The sequence below is a fragment of the Medicago truncatula genome, chromosome 3 (assembly GCF_003473485.1).
Source record: "Medicago truncatula cultivar Jemalong A17 chromosome 3, MtrunA17r5.0-ANR, whole genome shotgun sequence".
Taxonomy (NCBI): Eukaryota; Viridiplantae; Streptophyta; class Magnoliopsida; order Fabales; family Fabaceae; genus Medicago; species Medicago truncatula.
This window is the reverse complement of record NC_053044.1, coordinates 4,091,954-4,107,472: the sequence shown is the minus strand read 5'-3', so window position 1 is coordinate 4,107,472 and position 15,519 is coordinate 4,091,954. Positions and strand designations below refer to the sequence as shown.

The 15,519-nt window shown below is 29.8% G+C and overlaps 2 protein-coding genes across 2 annotated transcripts; one reads left to right on the top strand and one right to left on the bottom strand.

The window, feature by feature from the left end:
- Positions 1–164: 164 nt before the first annotated feature.
- On the bottom strand, positions 165–3,099 carry LOC11429189 (trihelix transcription factor ASIL1). The gene is made up of 2 exons (XM_003598438.4): positions 2,371–3,099; positions 165–770 (listed from the first exon to the last, which is right to left on the bottom strand). The coding sequence occupies exons 1-2, from the start codon at positions 2,920–2,922 to the stop codon at positions 351–353; spliced, it is 972 nt and encodes a 323-aa protein (XP_003598486.2). The 5' UTR covers positions 2,923–3,099; the 3' UTR covers positions 165–350.
- A 6,994-nt stretch (positions 3,100–10,093) lies between these two features.
- LOC11420593 (uncharacterized) lies at positions 10,094–11,063 on the top strand. Its single transcript, XM_003598436.4, has 3 exons — positions 10,094–10,222; positions 10,326–10,352; positions 10,636–11,063. The coding sequence occupies exons 1-3, from the start codon at positions 10,129–10,131 to the stop codon at positions 10,746–10,748; spliced, it is 234 nt and encodes a 77-aa protein (XP_003598484.2). The 5' UTR covers positions 10,094–10,128; the 3' UTR covers positions 10,749–11,063.
- Positions 11,064–15,519: the final 4,456 nt, after the last annotated feature.

The window sequence follows — 15,519 nt, the reverse complement described above, 5'->3', positions numbered from 1 at the left end:
TTTGACTATGAATGAGTTAAATGAATAACATATAAAAGAGATGACCTATTTGTCCAAAGTTCCTTGAACTTCCCCAACAAATATGTTACTATAATCTTATATATCTATGATTAACATATTTATAGAACTATGAAGACAATTACAAGAAACAAAAAACAAGCATATCCCTTCATTTGATATCCCTTTATTTGTTAATTAATTGAAGAGAAGGTTAAAATCAACCATCTACAATTAAAGTCAATTAGGAGAGATTATAATTATTGTCATATCATATGGTCATCTCTTCACTAGTTAGGTGAATTACAAAGATGTGATACACATAAATCTCTATACACATTCACCACATATCATTAGCTTCTTCCAATTCTCAATGATGAATCAACATCAACATCTTTATCTTTATCTTTATTATTAACATTTGCAAAGATCCTAGCAATTTCAAGTTGTGTATTAGCAATAATTTCAGTTCTCTTGATTTCCATTTCTCCTCTCTTTGCCTCAGCTTCAACTCTCATCTTCTCTATCTCTTTCAATGTCTCCATTCTTGTTTGTTCTGATCTCACTACCACCTCTGCTACCCACCTTATGCTTTCTGCTATTCCCATTGTTTCTTTCTTTTGCCTCTTGTTGTTATTGTTTTCTGTTCTCATTCTCCTCTTTTTGCTTCTTTGCTCGTCTTTTTCGCTGTAAAGCGCCGGCGTGCTACTATCAGTTTCCAATGGATTCTTGTTAGCTATATGGTCAGATGACTTAGTTTCTATTTCATCTTCCTGTCAATATGTAATCATAAATATTTATATTTCACATTTTCACCACATTGTAATTAAATTTTCAGAAGTAATATTGTCATGTACAAAGACAGTGAAATATATATAATTGGAGATATATGTAAAATTTGTCAATGCAATCAATGTATAGTAAACTCAAATATTTCTGGGAGAATGAATATTTTCATGGGAAAGTTCGATATGACTTTACCATTGAAAACCTTTTGTACCTTTATACTATCAATATTTAAAGTCTTAGTTTTTTTTTTCTTTTCTTTTGATGGATAGAGTCTTTGTTAATGATGACCAATTATTCAGCAGCATTCTACGTAGAAGCATCCTAAGTAAAGCACTAAGGTACTTTCCAACATATGCACTAATTTTTTTTAAAACATATATAGGATAAGAGTGCTAATTTGGTTTAATGTCAACTTCACATGCATAATAGTATATGGTTAAAATAAATGGATGTATAGTTAAATGAAGCAATGTTTTAGCCTAAGTTTGGTATCACCGTAGATATGTCAGAATCACGGTGGTCCACTGTAATTTTTCAAAAGCTACACTTTGTAGCTTCTGCAAAATCATGGGACGACATCATGATTCTGACATACCTACTGTAATACCAAATATACACTTAATGCGTATAATGGAAGACTTGAGTCACCCACTTAACAATTTACTTATAATGTTCAATCCGAATATATATATATATATATATATATATGTATGTATGTATGTATATATATATAAATTATTTTATTTTCTTCATGCAAGTGATTGTCTCACTTGTCTAAGCAAGGAAAATCAATAAACAAAACTCATTCGAAGGATAAACATAATTGTTCAAAATCATAAATAAATACATTACATTTCTTTGCATATAGAGTGTGTGAGTTTTGCCATCAAACTCTTTAAAATAAATAAAACCTCACATTTCTTTAGATTATAAAGTTCAAAGAAGAACAAGCAATGTTCTTCATAGGTCTTATGCATGAATTGTTTCACTCATATAATTAAGTAGAAAAAGAAGAAAAAAAATGAACAGAAATTCACAATTATTGGGAATAATGCAAGTCCCACATCGGATAGATAAGACTCTTGAGAAGAGTTTATAAAGAGGATACAATCTTCACCTTACAAACCGGTTTTGTAAGGATGAGTTAGGCCCCAAATTTCAACAACAATAACAAATTTGAATTACAAATTGAAATTAGAAATGCAAAAAATAAAAAAATTGGTCTTCAACTTAGACAACTTTAATATTTAACAAGAGAATTAAAGACAAATTTTAACTTTTGTTGCTAATTGACCTTATTTTTAGTCGTTGAGTTTTACAAAAGATGAGAAGAATTCATGATCATAGAATGAACAAAAAGAAATTAAGATTAAATATATTTTCAGTTTCCATAATTTTTTTTTAAATTCTACAACCTACTTTTTAGTCATAAAAATAAAATAAAAAAAATTACATACTTTTAGTCCTTGAACATATTGTAAGGTTTGAAAAATGATTGCATGGATTAAAAATAAATTTTGACATAGATAATAAGGAGTAAAAACATATTTAACTCAAGAAATTATGTCATTAGTTAAAATCTACCTTGATTAATTTATCAACGCCATTTGATCCATGTGAGTTTTGAGCAGTTGTAATAGGTGGAGGAACAAGTGGCTGATGAACTTCTTCTTGTGCATGTGACATAACAAGTGATGATGGTTCCAACAAAACCAAACCTGCTTGATTATTGTTTAGTGTTGTTGTAGATAATTGTCCTGTCCCACGTAGAAGAAGATCAAGTCTAGAATACAAAGGCCAAGATGAAACATCTGAACTAGCTGATTCTGATCTATACCTTTTCTTCATTGACTCAATCTTATTCTTACACTGTGTTTGTGTCTTTGGTGACTTAGTTGAGTTTGATCTTGATGAAACATGTTTTGCAACATCTTCCCAATCTTGTCCTTTGAGTTTTGCTCTATTTCTAAGTACCCATTTTGATTCATATGCTTCAAGAAGTGTTGTAACTGCTCCTTCACTCCATTCATCTCTTTTTAGTCTCTCATTTCCACTACCAATAATATTGTTTTGTAATTTTCTTGGTGATTCTTGGTTTTGTTGAATTTGATCTTTGTTTTCTATTTTTTCATTCATTTCTTTTGACCATAATAATATCCTCCATCTACTATAAACTTTTTAACACTTTGTTTTGTGTATATGCTAACATCTTGTTGCAAAGTTTGTTGCTCACATGAGGCTAAGAATATGAAAGGGTCATAATAAGAGAGAGATAGCCACTAGCATTATGGAATTTTATTTTTATATAAAAAAGAAAAAGGGAAAAGAAAAGAATGGCTATGAAAAAAAATGGTTCACTTTTTTGTCAAATAAGTTAATGATGTCAATGCCTTAACTTTTCTACTTTATTTTTCTTGCTTTTTGTTGTGTGGAAGAGAGGTTGTGTATGATGGTGTACTATGATTGTGAGCAATATATAATGTAGGTTGGTTTTTAGGTTTTTTTTTGGTTGATTTTATTTGGATGTTAGCGTTGTTATGAAGCCAACCAAGACATCCACTCGACCTAGCACAAGGGTCATATGGTAGTGGTGGGTCTATCACATGGTCCTGTCACCCATTTCCTTTGAAACTAATTTCAACAAAAAAAATATATTTGTATAACTATTTTATAATAAGTTTTGAGACAACCCTTTTTATTTTTATATATATTTTTTTTATATTTTTTGTTGTTCTATAAATTATTTTAAAATTGGTTGTTTAAATATCATACCTCAATTTTGATAGAATAAACATTTTCCCACCTCGACCTTGAAGTCATTTAGAATGTACATTTTTGAAAAATATATCATTTTTTTCATCTTAATGTGTGTGCTTCTAAATAAAAATATGCATTTTTTGTTTGATAATATATTTCCAAAATCAAACACGGTTTTATTTAAAACGTTGGATGGAAAAAGTTGTTCTCATTTTATTTTATTATTGTCAATTTAGTCTGTGAAATAATACATATAATTTAAATTTTTGAAATCAAATAATTTTGTCACAATTTGAGTAATGAATGTGACCGCTAAGATGTCCATGCGAACTTAGCTCACCTAGTAAGGGATGGTGCATCATAATATGCATAAGGGTCGGGGTTCGAACTTCATAGATTTACTTTAAAAATTCATTAATGTGAGAGATTAAATTATTAAATCCCTACGATTATAGGTATGTATGATTCACACAATTTTAAAAAATATATATTTTATTGTTCGGATTTTTAAGGTAATGGATCACAATAATCACTTTGAAAAATGATTGTTTCAACTAAGATTTTGTTACTCTAGATCGACTAATCTTCAACTAAAATTCATTAACTGCTTGAACTTAATCATCTAGTTAATTGATTTTAATGTTTATAATAAGGATATTAAATAAAATAAAATAAAATAAAATTACATTTTTTTTTTTTTTATAAATTGTATATAATTAACACATTGTAAAGAGAAATATTTATTCTTCCATTGAATTCTCATCGCAGATTTCAGAAGTATTCACCACCATCATTCAAGATGCCCTCTAATTTGAATTCCCTCCACAACCAGCCAATGTGCTACCGTCACTAAAACTAATACATCTCATCTTTATTAGTCCACTTTTTCTCTCCTTTGTCTCTCTCAAAGTGCACTTTCTTGAGCTATATTCATGTGCCTTTTGAAAGGTCTTTAGGTGATGCACAACCACTAAAATCAAAGCTACTCCAAATGGCTTTCTAATGAAGACTATGATTGGTCATTGTAGTCAGGAATCAAAATAAGCCACGTCAATGAAAACAAATTATGTTGTGGGTTTACTGAGTCATTCCATTCTAAAAGATATGCCTAGCTAGTTATAGGCCATTTTAATTTATTGGTTCTTTATGTCTTTTTCTTATTTTTTCTACTTTAGCTAAGATATTGGTCTTTTGCAATATTAAATTAATAAATAAAACAATGTTCTTTGTAACGTCAATGTAATAGATTGGCTTTTTTTTAATTAAGTAAAAGGGTTAATATTGTTTTACTATGTAATATAGGTCATTTTTGAATTATCCCTTGTTTATCGGTGTTTTTTGTAAACAATAAAACTAGTTTTGATTATTATAAGCAAGATCAAACCAGAAATTTTAGGACATATTGTACAATCTTTTTCCATAAAATACATATCATATTCATAGGTTGTTTTATGAACAAGAAGAAGAAAACTGTTTTTTGTATGAAGATAATTCTCTTTCGACAGAGATAAGTAAAGAAAATGCAAGTAAAAGACATCAAAGTTTAAACGCATAAACTTTAAAGAAAATGTAAATTGCATTGCATTAGTGTAAAGGTGGTTCGACAAATTAGATTACATATATTATGTGACTCTTTTTTCTAGACGCTGGTACTTTTGGTGCTAGAATTCTATATGTGATTTGGGACCTTTTTCCTTATGAAAAACTACTATATACACATAGAGAAAATAACTGCAAAGACCTAAACTACTAAAAAAATGCATGTCTTTTACGAGAACTGCATGCTCTCCACGTGTCTGGACGCTTGAAACCAACTTTTTTACTCTAATTGCCTATCAGTTTCCACCCTTATGTTGAAAACTTCCAATGTCTGTCAAACTGTGGCTTCTGTCGAAAACTCTCAGTATTTGTCGAACTCAACAACTCCAATCATGGACTTAGAGAATTTTGCAGCTTTAAACCTTCTTTTATATGTCGAAGAGCACCAGATAAAATACAGTCTAACAAATTGCCCCCCAAAATTTGCAAAGGCTTAGGATTTTGGACTTGTGGAATTTGTTGATGACCAGGTTGCGGAGGGGCAAAGAAACCTTCTATTCTCCCCATTTGAATAGCTAAGGCTTGATAACTTTGGTTTGTGTTTTGAATCAAAGGATTAAAAATTGTATCAATTTGTTGTGTCAACATATTAACCATATCATGATTGCTCTCATCCATTTGTTGCCTTCAGAAAATCATGGATTCTATAGTTAAAGCTGGTGGAGCATTTTGACCAAAAACGCTAGAACCTGAAGGACTGTTTGCATTATATGGTGTGAATGGAATTGGATGATCTGCAAATGTAGATGCATTATTATGGAAACTTGCAATCATAGAAGTTGGCATACCATAAGGTTGTTCCCTAGTGGTCATAGGTATAATGAAGTTTTGCATGGCTATAAACCTATCATCGAGTCTAGCCCTGACTTGAGGATGATGAGACATATGAATAGTAGTAGACACAGGAATACTGGTAGTGAATGGGGTCACAAAAGCCCCCATTTATGGTTGTGTCATTGCAGCAGCAGTTGTCGAATCAGTTGCAAGAGGGTTACTCACATTTCTGTCAAAACTGGCATTGACATGGTTACCCCATGACAGTTGACACATTGGCAACCAGTATAGGGGCAGATGCATGTGTGGATTGTGCTTGTGAAGACGTTTGTGATGATGCAGAAGTACCACTATTGGTGGGTTGAGCCATTTCTTTCAAGGCTTTACAACTTCTTAAATGCATGCACAAACAAATTTTTTTTTTTCAGAAAAAGTTATAATTTTTTAGAAATATTTTCACAATAACACTTAGAAAAAATTTGTAAGTTTTAGAAGTTTCTTCCGAAAATTGCACAAATAGGGTCCCATTGGGCGTGCCAATTGTTGAGGCAATATCCCTAATTAATTTTAAAGATAATAAACCAATATGATTAAAGAATTAATGGACTTTGATTAATTCATTGGTATTTAACTTCTGCTCTTGAGTGTTTTACTAAGACTGGAACAATGTTTAAATCATACCAAGAATCAAGAAATTAAAGGACATTTGAATTCATGATCTAACACTGAGGTCGAAAGTTAGATCAGAATGTTGCTCGAAGATCATAATGTTCAAGCAGAGATCAGAAGGTTGTTCTTATACAAAACAAGAATCTCAAGAACATTGATCAAGTTCATGCAAGGCACATGTGACATTGATATATGTTCAGGAAAGTAGATTTACATGGATCAATCAAGCAATAAAGGCATATGCAAGGATTATGTCAAAAAGGATACTCAATGTTCATTTAAGACTATGAACATTGATGTACTAGGAATATTCCACAAGGGAATATCATCCTAGAGGTTAATATCACTACTCTTCATTGTTGTTTCACTATTAGGATTTGATTACATCTAATGGTAGTCTTACAAATCATCCTAAGTGAAACAGATGGAACATTCTGATGGTCAAAATGTTCAGCTCTGCACATGCTTACTTTATGTACAGTACAGTAGGTGAAAAGGCAAAAAGCAAATCTGTCTTGCTCATTCAGATATATACACACATGGGAATTGGTACAGTACAAGGACCGCACAATCCCTCAAAACATGGGCATGAAGATACAAAATCCACTTTATCTCTCCTGCACCAGTCCCTAGGCAAATATGGGAAAGTACTCCCTCCGTCCCTAATTATAAGACCCTTTTGCTAAAATCACGGGAATAAGAAAGCGGATATTTGTATTAAAGTTGTTTGTAATCACTATTGTTTTTACAATTTTATCCTTAAGAGAGAGAGTTAGTTTATGTTTTCCATATGTTACTTATTGCTGATTGAAGAAAAAGATGTATAATAAATAGGGGCATGTATGTAAAGAAATAATTAATGTAGTTGGAAATAACAAAGGGGTCTTATAAAAAGGGACAAAAAAAAATCTCAAAAGGGTCTTATAATTAGGGACGGAGGGAGTAACTTTTTGATGTATGTGGAAAAGCCCATACTTTGGTTATTGCCCAGAAACTCATATGAAAAGCATATGACACGCTCATAAATTCATGTGTTCATTCATACATGATGAACCCAGATGAAGATCATCATGAACACAACAACATTCTGATGTTCATCAGTGATCAGAATGTTTGCCCAGAATTTCAAGTAAAAGCTTGTGGGACCTAGGACACATGGCATAACACCATTGGACACCTTACAACGGCTATATGAGCCCAAAGACTCTATAAATAGAGATCAAGGCCTCAGCAAAACCTGCATCATTGCAAAGCATACAAGAAAATAACTTAAATTGTTTGAATCTCTTGCAATTGAAATTTATTATCACTGAAGGCTCTTTTTACCTTCTTGTAGTGTACATCAATACTCTTTGTTATCTTTTTCAAAGATAACTTCTTCTTCCTCATCTTCTGTTTGATTCTCAAACATTCAAACCTCTTACAAATTGTAAACATAATCTCATCTAACTTTAGGGGTACTAAAGTGTTAGTTTGAGTAAAGGTTGTAAAAGTCTAAGTGGTTAACTTAGCAACAAGGTGCAAGCCTGCTGAGGCTTAGAGAATACAGGGTTGTAATTATTCAGGTGAACAAAGATTGTAAGGTGCAGGATTTGAGAGGTTATCTCAAATATCATAGTGGAAACTCTCTCAAGATTGTGGGAGTGGACTAACCCACATTGGCTGAACCACTATAAATCTCTGTGTGTTCTTTCTCTCTTCCCTATACTCTTTAATTATAGTATACACAACACACACTTGCACATTTACTTTATTAAACAGTTTTTGTGTATGAACTTCATAACGTTCTGAAGTCAGAATATTAACTTAACTATTCCAAGTAAACTACTTGAGAATTACTTTTAAAGTTAATTTCAGGATAATTTTAAAGGGTCACAATTCAAACCCCCTCTTTCTTGTGACTATTTTATCTACTTCACCAATTTGTTTACCGGTGTTTTTGGTAAACAATGGGACTATTTATGATTATTACAAGCAGGATCAAACCAGAATTCTTATGACATGTTGTGCAATCTTTTTCTAAAAAATACATGAATGTTCATCATATTCATAGGTTGTTTTATGAACAAGATGAAGAAAACCGTTTTTTGTATGAAGATAAGTGTCTTTGGACAGAGATAAGTAAAGAAAATGCAAGTAAAAGACTTAAAAGTTTAAACGCAGAAACATTAAAAAAAAAATAGAAAAAAAGGTAAATTGCATTTCATTAATGTAAATGTAGTTAGGCAAACCAGATTACAAAAAATTTGTGACTCTTTTATGTGGACGCGAGTACTTTGAGTTCTAGAACTCTATAAGTGATTTGCAACCCTTTTTCTTATGAAAAACTATTATATATACATATAGAAAATAACTGCTAAAAACTGCATGTCTTCGTCGAGAACTGAATGCCTTCGACGTGTCTGGACGCTTGTAACCAACTTCTTTACTCTAACTGCCTGTCAATTTCCACCTTTCTATCCAAAACTTCCAATGCCTGTCGAATGGTGGTATCTGTCAAAAACTCTCAGTATCTGTCGAACTCGGCAACTCCAATCATGAACTTAGAGAATTTTGCAGCTTTAAACCTTCGTTTATCGGTCGAAAAGCACCCGATAAATTACAGTCTAACAACACCTAAAAATAATTATTCTGTTAGACAAAATTAACAAATAGGTGATTAAATGTAGTCAATTCTTTCTCAAGTATAGTAATTAAATGTAAAATGAGATTATTTAATTCTGTTTTTGTATAATTTATATTTTGTTTTAGTTACTTTGATGTGGCTTTTATCTATTACATTTCACATATCACCTCTACTGTACTGTCATAAAACATTATTATATTATATTTCTAAATATGTAATATATAAGGGTGCTATTGTTCTATTTTATAAACAAAATGGTTATTAAGTTATATTATTTTCTAGAGTAAATTCATTAAAAAACACGGCTTAGTTAAGTAATACTTTGGATTAAAATATGTTTTTGCACTTCCAATTTTTGTTTCCAAAAAACTCATCATTTACAAAAAAAATTGTTTTTGTTACGAATCATCACTGTACTATTTTATGGATGATTGAAATTCGGGATTCTTGAATGCATCAATGAGTAACATGTTTCATAAAAAAATTGATACCAATGTGAATCAAAGAATTTATATGAATGAGAGTGTTGATGAAATAATGCAAATACAAAATTGCATACTCATTTCCTATAATCTGATGATGTTATATACCAAAAATATATAATATGTTCAATTTGTTCATAACTATGTTGCTACATCGATTGTGCATTATTAAATTTTAAAATTTATCATTTCTATTTTCAAAGGTTGAGAAATTAATTAAAAATAAATTAATTCTAATGATTAATTTTTTTCTATGTTACCTCTTTAATAAGTATGCCAAAGGGACAAAGGAAACACTTCGATATACTTAGAATACACTTAATAATGATTTCAAAATGAAGGTAGGTTTTTTTCAACTCCTTAAGAGGTATTTTGTTTAGCACATTGTTCCCTTTGTACATTATAAAGTGGACATATCATATTTAAATTTTTTACATGTATAGAGAGAAAAATATGGCTAAAACTCTCAAGTTTGTGTATGTTATTGTTTTATTTCTATCCCTTTTCCTTGCTGCAAAAAACATTGATGGTAGTATATTTATTCATCCTTTTTTAAATTTCCTTATTTAGTTTGTAGTTAGTATACAATATTTTATCTTATTTTAGTAACATTGTTTTATTCTGTTTTTTAGGGAGGGTTTCTTACAACTCCTTTATAGGTAATTTTTTTTAGTGCATCATGCGCTTGATACATTATAAAGTGAAAAAATCATATTATATTTGTTACATGTACATAGAGAAAAATTTAGCTAAAACTTTCACATTAGTTTATGATATGGTTTTATTGAATTCCATTTTCTTTGATGCAAAGAATTTTAACGGTAATCTATTTTTTCAACCTTTTTAAAATTTCCTTATTTAGCTTTTAGTTCATACATATTTTATTTCATATTGGCATTCTTATTGATGATAATCTATTCTTTTATCCTTTTTCCATTATAGCATTACCTGTTTGTCAAACTGCTGCTGATTGTCCAGAAGGTACCAGAGGTCGCACATATAAGTGTATCAACAACAAATGTAGATATCCTAAATTGTTGAAACCGATTCAATGAGTGTGAATCCCAAGAGAGTAAACTTACGCCATTCATGGAAGAATGAGTTCTTATGGTAAAAAAATCTATCAATTTACCTTTTGATAGAATATTCCTTAGTTCATCTTTAGTTATTGTGCCGACATCAAATAATTGTATTTTCTATATTTGTTTTTATAATTTCATCAATGTCCAATCAAGTTAACATGTTTGTGTAACTCCCTATATTTTATTGAAATATTTAGATCCTACACTATATTTGTTTAATGTGAGATGTTAATTTATCCTCACCTAAAAACATTGGTGAATATTTATGTAATTTAAATTTTTAATAAATCTCACCTACTCCTACTTGTTTTTTAAGGATAACTCATTCTTAAAAATATCCAATTTAATGAGTGGATATTTGTATAATTTACATTTTTTTAACATAAATCTTCAGCATTCTTTTTAAATCTTGTACCTAACATTTTTATAAAAACTTCATTATATGAAATTAGAATTTTTCTAATAACACCCTTAAAATACTGGTTACACCCAAAAATGAAAATATACCCATAAATAAAATGAGTTGGTCTATTGTAGCAAAACCATATATATATATATATATATGATCTTGCTAATTAGTGCCCTCGGGACAATGGTTAAGGAATCTACAAATAGAAATTTTGTCTTGAAAATATAAAATGTTAATTTTGATTAAGTAATTATTACACAATTTTTTCATAAAAACTTACTTGTTTTGGTTACTTAACCAATACTCTCCCACGAACTACTGACGCATTTTCGACTTCATTACTTTTTTTTGACAAAAATAAATGATATTCATTCATTCAAATTGATAGAGTGCATCGATACAATGCAAATTCGCAAAAAACAAAAATGATGAATCTGCAAACAAACTCACAACATCCATGTTAATAGCATAAAACGACAAAGTACATAAGCCTATACAGATTACTATATTCAAGTCTCCAGAATACTCATGCCTCCGGATCTGCAACGTTGACGACGCCAAAGTCATTGATTGGATCTGCACTGGATCTAAGCTGATCTGACAATCTGAACCGAACAAATACCTGAACAAAACAATAAAGACAAAAAACAACGCCGCACAAAGACGACGAACAACACAACGTCGCACTAAGACGACGAAATCACGAAGAAAAAAGTGAAATAGATGTGAAGATCGCTTATTTCAATGAAAGAGAAAAACGAGTTAGAGAGGTGATTTTGAGTCAAAATTGACCCTAAATCACCCCTCTTTGATAGATAAATGACTAGTTTTAATGACGGCTCATAAGAGAGAAGGAGGAGATAAGAAACCTTTCGACTTCATTACTAGGACTCATCATTATACTTAACTTTATTTTTTGAAAGAATTTACTTACCTCTTGCTGATACGTGGACTGTTTCGAGATATTTGGAATGATATCTACCTACTTTTTGTGAGGAGTTATTTTGAAAAATTGTACATTTATCATATGCATATAATATGGCAATTTTTTTTTTTTTTAGGGATGATAATATGGCTAATAGTATGGTTGAATGTAGAACTTATGCTACCATAACTAGGATGGTATATTTGTATTAGTATCAATCAGTGCAACGTTTTGTCTGACGAAATATTTTATGTGTTTTAATTATTATTTTTTGAAACATTATGTTTTAATTATCATTATTATTTCAAATTATTATATACATAAAATAAAATATTAATGCTACTCTTGTCGTCTTTGATTGAGATACTAAGGTACCGTTTGGCCAGACTTTTTTTCGGTCTAAAAGCTACTTTAAAACAAAGTTAAAATAAAGCTCTTTAAGAAAAAGGTTAAAGCTGTTTGATTTCTTTATTTTTTTTTTAGTTCTAAAGTTATTTTTGAGTTAAAAGCTGTTTGGCAAAATATTGTACAAAATTTTGAATTTATTATTTTTTGGTGGTGTCTGGAGTTCGAACCCGGGACCTTGCATATATTTATGCATTGTCTATAAATAAAAAAACTTTGAATTCATTATGAATTAACATAATAAATAAAAAAATGTCTAAAATATTTTTTTAAGGGAAAAAATGTTTAAAATATAAAAGATATATTTTTACCAATACTATATTTACACAATGACGTTTATTTTGTGTAACATGAATACAAATTTGTATCATCATATAAACGACTTGTTAAATATTTGAATAGGATAAATAATTTAAGGAGGCTCAAATAATAACATAAATAATATCAAAGTAGTTTGGAAAATTAAAAACAATAATCATTTTTTTAAAGACATAAATCATCACAAACTCAAATATTTCTACTCTCCATCAACGCAACTCCTATTTGATTTCTAACTTTATTCATGTAGCCTCCATCTTGCACTCTTCCTGGATTATATGAACTGATTTCTTCATTTATATTGCTTTCTTCGTCACGCTCAATCATATCTATAATATGTATATGTGTGTATATATAATGAGAATAATTGGTTTTTTCTTTTCCAATTATACTCTATAACAAATTTTGTTATAAGAATACCATATTTTTAGTGTTGGTCAAAAAGATAAGAATTTATATATATAATATTATATTTGTTACATTGCTGGTGTCATTGAAAAAGATATGTTTAGTTTTTTTAATAAGAAAAAGATATGCATAGTTTGTTACAATACAAATGTGTAAATTATATATAAGTATAATTTTTTTAGGCAACTACACTTGTACTTTTAATTAAAATCAAAATTTTATAAAAATAATTATACGCATTACACAACACTAACAAAAATTATACGCATTAGCATAACAAAAAAAAAACAGAAAGAGGAACATAAAGTATTACTCTAAACACTAATGTGTGTGTATTTTCGTGGTTGAAGAAAGGGAATAAAAATATTCGGTGTCATTCATTGACAGCGTGAATACAAATATTTGCGTGGTTGTGATGATCAAAAGATATTGAAATTAATATATAAGTGATAAAAAGATAATAAAATTCCTTAAAAAAATAGATAATAAACTTAAATGGAACCTCATTAAAAAATTAAATGGACCGGTTAAAAAAAATAAAAAAAATAAAATGGATGAAAAAAGCGTATTGAAAAAATAAAACAAAAGGTTGCCGGCGGGAGTTGAAGAGAGGTGCTTGTGAAATAAATTGGGGAGAAATAGTTTTTTGAAGTAGCATTCAACAACTTTTGGTTAAAGCTCATTCCATTCAATTTTATGCATTCTAAAAAAAGTACTCTTTTTCGAAGGTACTTTATTGATATTGTGTTTGGCCTAACTTCTCCTTAAAAACGTAGAAAAGCTGAAAAAAAAGCCGGGCCAAACGGTACCTAAGCGTGTCTTAGGCATCATATAAAAAGAATGATCTCGAAGAATTACAGGAATTATGTTAACATATTATTTTATGACAGCTTAAAACGTGAATTTTTAGCCACTAGGCTATCTGAAGAAAAAAAATAATATTATTTTATGAAATTAATTTTTATGCACCGACGACGTAAAATATTTTTACCCATATATCTAAGTTTTTAAAATGTCTCAACATCTAACTACCTGACATGATATGATTGGATGCATGTATAAAAAAGTATTTAAGTTAAATATGTTTTTGATTTTTATAAAATGACGACTTTTTAGGTTTAGTTCTTACTTAATTTTAATAGATATTTTAGTCCTTATACTTTTTTTTTGTACACGGGTTTAGTCCTTGATAAAACAAAATTAGTTTTACTAATCTTAAACTCCTAAATTTTTCAACAATTGTTTTCATACATGTTTATAACATTATTAAAAAAACTCAACTAAATAAAAGCTCAAAATTTGATTTCTATCCCCATACTCTTGGTGATTAAAAAATTAGACAAACAACCATTTCAGATACTACAATGACTAACGAATTTTGGAATCATCGACTACTTTTTCGTGTTTTCTTTCAAGTCAAAGACTAGTTTGAGAGCAAAGATGTTGGGGTTTGAACCCCAATCATAACATCCAACTAACAGAGTTTAAACTAATGTCAGGAGACTACGTGAAGAATATATAAATATAATGTCAACACATAGTCTCTATAATCATTTTTTTAACATTCAAAAATAATTCAAAACCTTCTTTCAAAAAAAATATATAAAGAAAAAATACTCCCTCCATCCTATATTATGTGACCTAATTGAGCATGTCACGTATGCCAATGAACAATTTTAAACTTAAATATCTTTAATAATCTATTAGAAAAAATTATGAAAATTTGATATTTTAAAAATATTCATCGAAACGAATCCAACATATTTTTTTTAAGGAGAATCCAACATCTTATATGATATATTTTGTCTTTATATATTAGTAAAAAAAATAGAGTCAAATAGGCATGACAATGGGGCGGGGTGGGGACGGGTTTTGCATTCCCCGTCCCCATACCAGATTCTTATATATTTATCCGTTACCCTACCCATATCCAACAGGGATGAGAAATTGAACCTCATCCCTTCTCCGACGAGTTTGGGTATCCCCGTCCCATCCCCGTCCCCACATTTAATAATAAAAAATAGAAGTTTTTTTGCAACCCCTAGAGAAATATTTTAATGCATTATCCAACAATATGTTCACTTTAACATTTGTTAGACCGATTTATTTAGTTGCTCCTTTAAATATCGATAGTAGTTTTTATAACACATCAATTATCAAACAAAATAACATGACATATCAACATAAGGTAGTTTTCTGCATTCGGGACGAGTTTGGGTATGGGTTCGGAGTGGGTACCTATATACCCGTTATCCGTCCCATACCCATGTTTTGAAATC